This window comes from Nanorana parkeri, unplaced genomic scaffold (assembly GCF_000935625.1).
Source record: "Nanorana parkeri isolate BGI_ZX_2015 unplaced genomic scaffold, ASM93562v1 scaffold3048, whole genome shotgun sequence".
Lineage (NCBI taxonomy): Eukaryota > Metazoa > Chordata > Amphibia > Anura > Dicroglossidae > Nanorana > Nanorana parkeri.
The window spans coordinates 35,118-47,048 of record NW_017309316.1 but is presented as its reverse complement, the minus strand read 5'-3'; the positions used below and the strand labels follow the sequence as shown (position 1 = coordinate 47,048).

The 11,931-nt window shown below is 49.9% G+C and overlaps 1 protein-coding gene across 1 annotated transcript in view; it reads left to right on the top strand.

Moving 5' to 3' along the window:
* The window catches only part of LOC108802707 (importin subunit alpha-5), a 39,749-nt gene that overhangs the window by 22,399 nt on the left and 5,419 nt on the right, over positions 1–11,931 (top strand). Inside the window, exons 7-12 of the mRNA XM_018574566.1 lie at positions 1,988–2,087; positions 4,132–4,295; positions 6,705–6,783; positions 8,595–8,720; positions 9,045–9,172; positions 11,755–11,931. Coding sequence (XP_018430068.1) covers positions 1,988–2,087; positions 4,132–4,295; positions 6,705–6,783; positions 8,595–8,720; positions 9,045–9,172; positions 11,755–11,931 — 774 coding nt within the window. The remainder of the gene's footprint in view (positions 1–1,987; positions 2,088–4,131; positions 4,296–6,704; positions 6,784–8,594; positions 8,721–9,044; positions 9,173–11,754) is intronic.

Genomic DNA, 11,931 nt, shown 5'->3' with positions numbered 1-11,931 from the left:
CAATGGGACTGATTGTAACCCTCTGACACCAACAATGGGACTGATTGTAACCCTCTGACACCAACAATGGGACTGATTGTAACCCTCTGACACCAACAATGGGACTGATTGTAACCCTCTGACACCAACAATGGGACTGATTGTAACCCTCTGACACCAACAATGGGACTGATTGTAACCCTCTGACACCAACAATGGGACTGATTGTAACCCTCTGACACCAACAATGGGACTGATTGTAACCCTCTGACACCAACAATGGGACTGATTGTAACCCTCTGACACCAGCAATGGGTTTATTTCTCACCAGGTGACACCAGCTATGGGGCCTAGTTTGTTCCTACAGGTACCAGTAATTGGCTATAAAATGCTCTCTATGACACCAGCTCTCAATGTCACCAACAATTGGGGATACATTCTTCCCACTGACACCAGCAATATGGAATTTGCTTTATCCTACTTGTATAGAATAATGGACACCGGCACTCCAATGAGCAAATCAAGTGCGACTATTAACGTACACGCTGCATAGCAAAATACACTCAGTGCAATGTTTCGGGGGTCGCACAGGATCCCCTTCATTAGGCAGGAACAAGTGAAAAAACTCAATATATACACACCAGCAAGTGAAAACAGACCTATCACAGTGCCTGCTGTGTCCCGTGACGTCACAGTGACCTCATACTCCCGCCATAGTTTAAAAAAGACAGGAATGTAATAGAGAATGAAGCAGATAACAAAAAATCACTGGCGGCTGTGAGGAGGAACGCGCCGCTGTCCAGATCACTGACAACCTGTGCGCGTTCCTCCTCACAGCCACTGCAGAGTGAGTGACAGCCAGCAGCTTGCTGTGGAGGAGGCCCGGGGCCCGGTGTCGGCAGAGGAGGAGGCAGGGCCTGGCGGTGGAGGAAGCTCACAGCGAATCGGGGCTGAAAGGCAATAGGTGTGCAGGAGTGTGACCAGCCCACCTGAGACCCTGCAGGGCCCACCATAGAAAGTCTATGGTGGGCTCTGCAGGGTCACTCTCAGGTGGGCAGTGTGGGATCTCGGGCGGCCTCTGCAAGGGGCACAACTAGAAATCACAGATCCCCACGCAAAATTTTGCCCTGTGATTTCTAGTTACGCTGTCCTGGTATGCTCTATGGTCAAGAATAAAAGATAAATACCTCGAGGATGGATAGTGGAGGCCGTGTAACAGGTGAACAGATCTGATGTAGTAAGCAACTGTCCGTGCAGGAAAGCCGTTGGTCAACGGTTAGGGGAGTGGCCAGCCGTTGGTCAACGGTTAGGGGAGTGGCCAGCTGCTGTACAGTATACCCAGCCAACCCCTAGTCACGCCCCGCTCCGTGTATCAGCATGTGTGGAAAGCCGCACACGTCAGAATGACATGGACTCGGCTGCGCCCCTCAGCATGGTCAAAAGAGTCATTCCTAGGATAGGCCGCACGCACCCATTAGGGAGTGGGGAATCGGCCATGTCACAGGTTGCCATAGCTACGGCGGGATGCTGATGGTATACTGAGCTTTGGGTCACAGGAGGATGCTAGTTTGTGTCCTCCCGTTACCCTTAGGAGAACTATGGGGAAAAGCCCTGGCCCCATAGTTCTCTTTTAGGCCCCGTTCACATTGAGCGATATATCGCGCGGTAATTCCCGCTATATCGCGGCTATTTACCGCGTGATATTGCTCTTCAATGCTTTGCAATGGGGCAAAGGGTCCTGCTGTCGTGGGTCGTGTGTCGCTACAGCAGGACCCTTTTTGGAGCGGATTTTGCCGCGATTTGATGCAAGCATTTGCGCGATATCACACAAAATGCAAATCGTGCGACAAACGCGCGATTTGCGAATCGCCAAGTGTGAATGGGGCCTGTATAGGCAGAGTATTTAGCTGTAGCAGGTGCACACCTGAATCTGTTTGTAGAACTATTGTATCGGTGATGTGTATGTTTATATACCCACACTGTAACCCTTCCCATATCTCTCTTGCAGGTTGCTTTCTAAACAGAACCGCCTCACTATGACCCGGAACGCAGTTTGGGCTCTGTCTAACCTGTGTAGGGGGAAGAATCCGCCACCAGACTTTGCCAAGGTGAGCAATATGTCAAAACGAGAGAAATTAGACAGACCTGAATATGAGAATGTTCCAAAAAATTCCACTACCGCGTTTCCCCGAAAGTAAGACCTGGCGCTATCTTCAGGGATTTCTGTAATATAAGATCTACCCCGAAAATAATACCTAGTTCGGGGGTAGGTCTTATATTACAGAAATCCGCTAGGTCTTACTTTCGGGGTAGCTGCACATAAACTGTGTAAAGACCGGCCGCAGCTCCCGCCCACACGCCAGCCTGCTGCAGCTCCCGCCCACACGCCAGCCTGCCGCAGCTCCAGCCCACACGCCAGCCGGCCGCAGCTCCTGCCCCGCCCACACGCCAGCCGCAGCTCCCGCCCCCACGCCAGCCGGCCGCAGCTCCCGCCCGCACGCACGATGGAAGCGACATCCGCCAGGACCGGCAACAGCACGCTGCCTTCCGGGATACCGTCCATTCCTCCCCCAGCCAGGTAAGACATCCCCAGAAAATAAGACCTAGTGTCTTATTTTGTGCAAAAAAAAAAAATAAGACAGTGTCTTATTTTCGGGGAAACACGGTATCCAGCTTGGCCTTGTTTGTGAAGGACAATCACAGGCAAGACACTGGGGGCTCTTGTGCTCCATAACCTTTTGATAGCTGAAACAGTTGAGGGCCAAACTGTGTTCAGCAGTTAATGAAATTTACTTTTTCTCAAACATTTTCAGATAATATTCCAGATGTCTTAACTTTGTCTGTATGTCAATAGTGTACCTTCGGAACATATACTTTATGGCCAAAATGTTGGAGAGCCCTCCTGAGTTCAGGTGTTTGCAGTGAGACAAATACCGTATTTTGTGCTCCATAAGACGCACTTTTTTCCCCCCAAAAGGAGGGGGGAAATGTGCCTGCGTCTTATGGAGCGAATCCCGACGCCGGAGACATGCAGTTTCGGGCGCCGGGCGGGTAGTAGGAGCCACTGCTCGTTTAATACGAGTGATCTAACAAGATCACTCGTATTAAAGCCGAGGCAGCGGCGACGATCAAGATCACCATAGAGCAGACGAAGAACGGACTTTCTTCGTCTGCTCTGTGTGATCACTGAGACCGTGGCGCTGTAATCACAGCGCCACCTGTCTCAGCGGTCACTAACTGCAGCTTCTGTCACAGCTTCTGTCATAGAAGCTGTGTCAGAAGCTACAGTCTGTCGAGTGCTCCATAAGGCGCGCCGGACCTCCCTGCGTCCTATGGTCCGGTGCGTCTTATGGACCGCAAAATACGGTAATCATTATTTTGGCCAGAACAGGAATGACGACCGCTAAATATGTAGTGTCCCCTCACACCAGTGTAAAAATGTGACCTTACATTGGTGGTCACTGAAGTGCTGTTTACATTAGTGCACAAGGGAGCAGTGTGCATTTATTATTATTTAGCCAGTGTAGGGATTGGCAGAGGGGGCGGGGGATGGAAGCCAGTGCAGGGATTGGCAGAGGGAGGTTGCAGACACTGAGTGGTTGGTCAAGTGGATGAGTCTGGCACCTGCATTCATGATAGACTGAAGGGGGGATATCCTGTGTAGAGGAAGGCTAATGAGGAGGGTGTTACAATAGTCAATGCCCTTAAGCCCCGTTCACATTGCATTTCAATGCATTTCAATGGGGCAAAGGGTCCTGCTGTCGCGGGTCGTGTGTCGCTACAGCAGGACCCTTTTTGGAGCGGATTTAGCTTCAATTCAAGCTTGCTCAATGCAAGCTTGAACGCGATATCGCGCAGCAAATCTTGCGATATCGCGCAATATGCAAATCGCGCGATTTGCATATCACGCAGTGGGAAGGGGGCCTTAGTAGGGAAATGCCCCTTTGCATTGGTGGTCAGTGTAGCGCTCCTTTTATATTTTGACCTCTTCAATTAGATGCCATTAGAAAAATATCCATTCACAATGAACCCTAGAGTTCTGCAGAACCCCGATTTAGAAGGGCTGATTTTGGACATGTGGCTATAGCTGGCCATATAGTATTGGGCTGATAACTGCCCCCTCTGGTCTGAAGACTGTGTTGTATCCCTCAGGTGTCTCCATGTCTGAACGTCCTGTCCTGGCTGCTGTTTGTTAGCGACACGGATGTACTGGCCGATGCTTGCTGGGCCCTGTCCTACCTGTCTGACGGACCCAACGATAAGATCCAAGCCGTCATCGATGCCGGAGTGTGCAGGAGACTGGTGGAGCTTTTAATGTAAGAAAACTTGATCTTCGGGTGCACACATCCTATTCGTACACCCTTCCCTTCCGCGTTCCTACACATTGCTGGCAGTGCAATAAAGATTCTTTAGCTTATGTGCCCACACAATCTAACTTCCCCTCCCATACCCTCCATCAGCAGGGATTGCAATCTCTCCCCCTATTGGTCTGGCAGGCACCTTCACCCCTGCAACTGATTGAGAAGTGAGCGAGCGACGGTATGTGTTCGCTCACTTCCTGATCCATTAAGCCGACGCGTGACAGTTTCATTGTCACACGTCGGCTCGAACTATGAGGGCGAGTGATTTTCTTTCACCTCATAGTTCTCCTTTTTAAGTTCTATGTCCTCACCATGGTGCGATTCGGCGGCACGACATCTCGCTACGCTGAGCTTTAAAGGAGAACTATGGGGTCAGGGTTTTTCCCCAAGCTCAGTATACCGCGAGCTACATCTCTCGGTATACTGAGACGCCGGAGCCGGAGCGGATCCCGACGTAGATGACGGGATCCGCCCAGCTGCGTGAGTGACAGCTGGCTCTGCCTATCTAGAGGCAGAGCCAGCTGTAACCGCCCCCTCCCCCGTCCGTTCCGCCAGTCAGCGCTGGCAGATCGGAGCGGGGAGAGGGGAATCCAGCCCTCCCCCTGTCACGGCAGAGAGCCGTGACAGGATCGAGAGGTAAGCGAACCCAGTATGTGTTCCCTCACCTCCCGATCTACTGAGCCCACCTGTGACAGTCTCATTGTCACAGGTCGGCTAGAACTATGAGGTGAGTGGAAATCACTCACCTCATAGTTCTCCTTTAAAGAAGTACTACATGCCATACTTTTTTTTGAGCACACACCACTGGAACGTGGTGGTGTGAACTGTGCCCACCCATGACTGCGCTGGGCGTTTTCTGCGAACGCAGATAGTGTGAATGGGCTCTCGGGGGAACAAACCTACATGTAATACAAAGCTCTGAAAATCAATGGCCTGCCCAAAAATATTCCTAGGTCCAAAGTTCCCCGTTACAATCCCATTTCACTCCTAAAATAGGAAACCTCCATAATGTCCTACAACAGACCCCAAAACAATATTAATAGACAACAGCAAAATCTGGAACATCACAAAATGTTACACGTAGAAAACATGATATGATGGAAACCAGAGAGAAGTCCTCCCTAGGTAAGTCCCATATCTTGGGTACATGTGGCAAACCTCAAGTAGGTGGAAAGGCTAAATACAACTAACAGTGCCAGGTCTCCCTTTCTTCAAAAAAAAAACACTTGTAAATAACTTTATTTTGGGTCACATTTCGGCAAGCCCTCCAATCCTTGTGCCTTTTCTGCGAGCTGTGGGTGGGGAACTTTCAGAGGCTCTGACATAAAGGTGCGGAGGAGCTGTAGCATGTTAGTGAAGTGCTGAAAGCTCTGAGGTGGTTGTGGACACTTTTGGGAAATTATGTCACAGCAAGTGACCTACTACAAGAGTATAACGCAAGCCAGAGGGGAGGGGCTCTAGGGGCTTGTTTTCCCTCGGCATAGCGCAGGACCAACCATGCAAGCTGGAGGGGAGGGGGTATAGGGGCTGGTCTTCAATTGGCACAGCTCAGGGCTGACAGTGCAAGCCAGAGGAGAGGGGTTATAGGGGCTGGTCTTGCCTTGGCAAACCCAAAGGCCGACCACGCAAGCTGTAGGGGCTATAGTGGCTGGTCTTCACTCGGCACAGCCCAAGGCCCGCAATGCAAGCTGGACGGGAGGAGGTATAGGGGCTGGTCTTCAATCGGCACAGCCCAAGGCCCGCAATGCAAGCCGGACGGGAGGAGGTATAGGGGCTGGTCTTCACTCGGCACAGCCCAAGGCCCGCAATGCAAGCTGGACGGGAGGAGGTATAGGGGCTGGTCTTCAATCGGCCCAGCTCAGGACTGACAGTGCAAGCTGGACGGGAGAGGTATAGGGGCTGGTCTTCACTCGGCACAGCCAGGGCCCGCAATGCAAGCTGGACGGGAGGAGGTATAGGGGCCGGTCTTCACTCGGCACAGCCCAAGGCCCGCAATGCAGGCTGGACGGGAGGAGGTGTAGGGGCCGGTCTTCACTCGGCACAGCCCAAGGCCTGCAATGCAAGCTGGACGGGAGGAGGTGTAGGGGCCGGTCTTCAATCGGCACAGCCCAGGGCTGACATTGCAAGCTGGCGTAGAGGGGCTGGTCTTCCCTCGGCATAGCCCAGAGTCAACAATGCAAGCTGGAGAAGAGGGCTCATCGTCACTCAGCGCAGGGACGATTTCAGTAGCTGACAAGAACTTCAGTGGTGACTTGAAAGCTTGCACAGGGATGTAAAAGGAGGGAACCGTGTCCATAATATCAGTGTATATACTACACATTTATGTTCTTCGCTGCAGATACACTTTTGTTGATGTGTTTTCAGGCACAGCGATTACAAAGTGGTGTCACCGGCTTTAAGAGCTGTCGGGAACATTGTGACCGGGGACGATGTACAGACACAGGTGAGGAATAGATTTTCTTTGTACAGCGCTCATACTCTGCGTCACCCCTCAGGTCTTACCTGTAATGACAGAGGAAATATTCTGACAGCATACTTGTTGAAATGCTTCTTCGCTGCTCCCTGACCATTACAAGTAGTCCACACTTGCAGGTGTGTGCTCCCACGCTGCATGCAGTGGTTTCTGCTGCGTTCTTATGACTGACTACAGTGTTTCAGTACCTGTTTTTCCCTGCCGTGACTAGAGTGGTTCCTCCCGATGGTTCATATAATCTACATATATGAACCTATGGGAGAAACCAACTTGTTTACAGCAGGGTAAATGGGTATATGACCTATCCAAGCAGTTAGATGCTTTCAGGGGCTGGGAAGCAGCGAAGAGGCGGCATTCAGCAAAGGGCTGCCGGAAAGGTAAGTATATTGCCTGTTACAGGTATACTCCAATATAAATGTAACTGTGCTCACTGGCCAAACAAGTCAACCGTGCTCCACTTGTCTTCACCACAGGTAGACTTTATTCCTTGTTCATCACTACACTGTCGTCCTTGCCTTGGACCAACCACCTTTGATTTGTTTGTACAGTCTGTGCTGACAGGGTCACTTTAAGACAGGGCTAGAAATAATAATATGGGATTGAAGAACCAGTCTGTCTAATACTGAAGCCGGGAGGATTTGTTTTAACAAGTAGGCTCCATTGACAGCAACCAGAGAAAACCTTTAAGTTAGGAACCAGCTGCCATTTTTAAGGAGCATCGGCTACTAGTGATGAGCTCCGGCGTGTTCGCAACTCCACGTGCCGAGCCCGCCAGGAAGCTGACAGCGCCAATCACAGGCACTGAGGCATTTCCCGATCTCTACAGCTGCGGACCGGCAAAATGTCTCAGTACCTGTTATTGGCGCTGTCAGCTTCCTGGCGGGCTCGACACGTGGAGCTGCGAACGCGCCGGAGCTCATCACTATTGGGCTACCTTTTGTATCAGCTGCCCTCTTGTGGTCAGATTGTATTACAGCATATCATCTGGAGTCATAGTATGCGTACTTTTCAGTTGTTTTTTTTTGTAGCAAGGAGTTTTATTAGGTTTTTACATATAAAACATATACAATACACAATAAGGAAGAAAAAAAAACCTTTACTTTTCAGTTTATTCACCTTTTGCACCAAAGAAAACTGTTACTTAGTACAAAAAATGATATTTTAAAATTCAAGCACAATTTTTTTTTAATACCGATTGCTTAAAGGAGAATAACGGGGTCAGTGCCTTTTCCTCATAGTTCTGTTAAGGGTAATGGGAGAACACAAACTAGCGTCCTCCCGTCACCCTAAGCTCAGTATATAGGGAGCTACAGCTCGCGTTATACTGAGACGCCGCAGCCGGAACGGATCCCGACAATTGTGTCTGGATCCACCCAGCTGCGTGAGTGACAGCTGGCTCTGCCTATCTAGAGGCAGAGCCAGCTGTGCCCGTCCCCTCCCCCGTCCGTTCCGCCAGTCAGCGCTGGAGGATCTGAGAGGGGGAATCCCTGCAGGGAGCCGTGAGTGACCGTCATGGCTCTCTGCACGGATAGATCGAGAAGTGAGCGAGCGACGTTATGTGTTCTCTATCTACTGAGCCGACCTGTGACAGTCTCATTGTCACAGGTCGGCTCAGATTATGAGGCTGAGTGAAAAGCACTCGCCTCACAATTCTCCTTTTAAACTCCCCACCATCTACTAAATGCTAAAATATGACTTTAAGGTGGACTGACCTTTTACCCGTGACCATTGTCTGCATGATTTGTTCTTTATCCGTCTAATTTTCTCTCTGTGGTACTCAGGTGATTCTGAATTGCTCGGCACTGCAGAGTTTGCTGCACCTTCTCAGCAGCCCCAAAGAGTCCATAAAGAAGGAGGCTTGCTGGACGATATCCAACATCACAGCGGGCAACAGGGCACAGATCCAGGTGAGTAAAAGGAGATGCCCAGAGAAAACGTTCTAATAATAATAAAGTGCAGAATACACACACAGCTGAATGATTTAGAGCAGGTTGTCAAAGTCAATTTAATCGCGGGCCGCATCAACATTATGGTTGCCCTCAAAGGGCCTGTAAGACTACCGTGTTTTCCCGAAAATAAGACACTGTCTTATTTTTTTTTTGGCTCAAAAAAACACACCAGGTCTTATTTTCGGGGTAGGTCTTATTTTTAATGTACAGCAATCCAGACTTAATACAGGGTGGTGGTGATTACAAACCTGGTGTAACATTGTTTGTGTTGTTTTCTTACAGACGGTGATCGACGCTGACATATTCCCGGCTCTCATTAACATCTTACAGACAGCAGAGTTCAGAACCAGGAAGGAGGCCGCATGGGCCATCACAAACGCCACTTCAGGGGGGTCGGCAGAGCAGATCAAGTAAGTGTTTCCCTTCATCGGTGAAAAAAGGGGCTTCCTGCTGTCACTTTATTTACCAAATAACTCTCGGGTAGGAAGTCTGGTGGGCACAAGGGAAATGTCCATCCAACCCGCAATCTGTACGTTAAAGTGACGCTAAACTCAGGAGTTCAATCTTACAAATACATTCAAGTCCCTTAACTATAAACAACAATGTATCTTATTTGTATATCACTCGGCTGTAGATCCTCCAATCATATCTGATTTCATACGGACACTGTCCTTCCTTCTGGAGGGGGGGTTACGTCGGTTCCCCATGGTCCCTGTGTGTGTTGTAAAGTAGTCACCGCTCCAAGCTCACTCCCGGGATGGACTACAATCTCATGTTTAGTTTCTCATTTGTATTGAGATTGTAGTCCATCGGGGGAGCGAGCTTGGAGCGGTGACTACTTTACAACACACACAGGGGCCATGGGGAACAGACGTAGCCCCCCTCCAGAAGGAAGGACAGCGTCGGCACCAATTCAGAGATGATTTGAGGATCTACAGCCGAGTGATACACAAATAATCAAAAGAAACCCATCGCACACCTGACCGGATAATCCCCTCAAGTATCGGGTGGGTGCCAAGCGACCACGGATGCCTCCGCAAATCAGTATAAATATGAAGAAGTCACTCGCACTCCAGCTCAAGTTCAGTCAATATTTTATTGACCTCCGTGGTGTCGCAGCATGGCTATAATGTGACACCACAGAGGTCAATAAAATATTGACTGAACGTGAGCTGGAGTGCGAGTGACTCCTTCATATTTAGGCCTCATTCACACACATTCATCGGCCGGCACGTAGAGCTCCGTGCCGCGTGCGGGGCCGTACCAAGTAGCTGCCGGGAAGGACAGGTGCTGCGTGTGATTAGAACGCAGCCCCCGTCCTTCTCTATGGGGCTACGCGGCCGTACGCCCCCCTACCCTCACCTCATTTGCAGGTCCGTAGGGGTGCGGGTGATCGTATCCATACGCCGCCGGAATGGAACATGTATGCGTCCCGACCAGAAAACCCGCACCCCTACGGACCTGCAAATGAGGTGAGCGTAGGGGGGGCGTACGGCCGCGTAGCCACATAGAGAAGGACGGGGGCTGCGTTCTAATCACACGCAGCACCTGTCCTTCCCGGCAGCTACTTGGTACAGCCCCGCACGCAGCACGGAGCTGTACGTGCCGGCCGATTCGTGTGTGAATGGGGCCTTAAAGTGAAACACAAATAAGATACATTGTTGTTAATAGTTCGGGTACTTAAATGCATTTTTGAGATTTAACTCCTTAGTTCAGTGTCACTTTTAATGTTCCTTGGCATTCTGCCTCATCATTCTGACAGCTGGCACTGCTAGCTGGAAGAACTATTTGACCGCTCCAGTCTCCACTAGCAAGCAGCGCAGTTTCTGATCATGCGGTGAATAATGTGTTCCAGCGGCGACGGAAGTGAGGTCAGCACTGATGCCTCCTCCAGGTACCTCTATGCAGTTGCGCTTTCTATTCCCAAATGGTAACGCCATCGACTTTATAAAGTTACTGTAAGAAAAAATGAGCGTCGTTTAATTAAAAAAAAAACAATAGTTAATTTTTACGGTGTGCAAACAAAATGAATGGTGTCAATTGAAAACGGTCCGGGAGATCATCTTTAATAACTTTGGTGTCAAATGCATCAAGATGTGTGATCGCTGCTGTCGAACCCCTTCCGTACTTCAACATCACTGCGCATACAGGAAGTCCCCGAGTTACATACGACTCCTACTTACAAACGGAGGCTATTACTGTACAGCGGGGGTAGTTGTAATGCTGACGCGCTCGTGCCGAAGAGGAGTGCCCGCCTTTTTGGGTCTGGTTTGTAGTGCTGTTCGTACATTACAGTTCTGTATCCTCATTAGAAAGATTTAATCTCACGTCCTGTCCTTGAGACAACAGGAAGTGAGAGGAAATCTACCCCTGGGAAGGGAAATTCACTCCTGTAAGAGTTATCATGGGAAAATGTTGTCTCCACTGTATCTAAATTAACATGTTCAAAATCCAATTGTCACAGGGACAGAAAGTGAGGTGATATCTTCTGAACGGGGGCACACACAGCAACACAAACTTTACAGGGGGTTAAACCCTTCCCTATGCTATCCAAAACAAAACCAAAAAAGTTTTTTTTGGCTGGAGTTGCACTTAAAAATGCGGCGCCTCAGTATACCGCGAGCTGTAGCTCCCTATATACTGAGCTTAGGGTAACGGGAGGACGCTAGTTTGTGTCCTCCCGTTACCCTAAGGAGAACTATGGGGAAAAACACTGACCCCATAGTTCTCCTTTAAGATCAAACCTACAGTCCCTATCTTGTTCGTAACCCGGGGACTGCCTGTACTTTTATATGAAGCATGTACTTCCAGTGAGGTATCTGCCACACACAACAAGAACAATGTCGCTCGGGTTCCCTGTTGGCATCAGTGTTTACCTGTTGCCTGGTCAGCTGGTCACAACACACACAGCTGATCGGAGCAAATTTCCCTTTCTGATTCGATTTCCCTGTATTTCTGCCGATTTTCAGCTCTTTCATTGTATTTCTTTTAGGTATCTGGTGGACCTGGGCTGCATCAAACCCCTTTGCGACCTCCTTACCGTCATGGACTCCAAGATCGTCCAGGTGGCCCTGAACGGCTTGGAAAACATCTTGAGACTGGGCGAGCAGGAGGCCAAGCGCAACGGAACGGGCATAAACCCTTACTGCGCCCTCATCGAAGAGGCTTA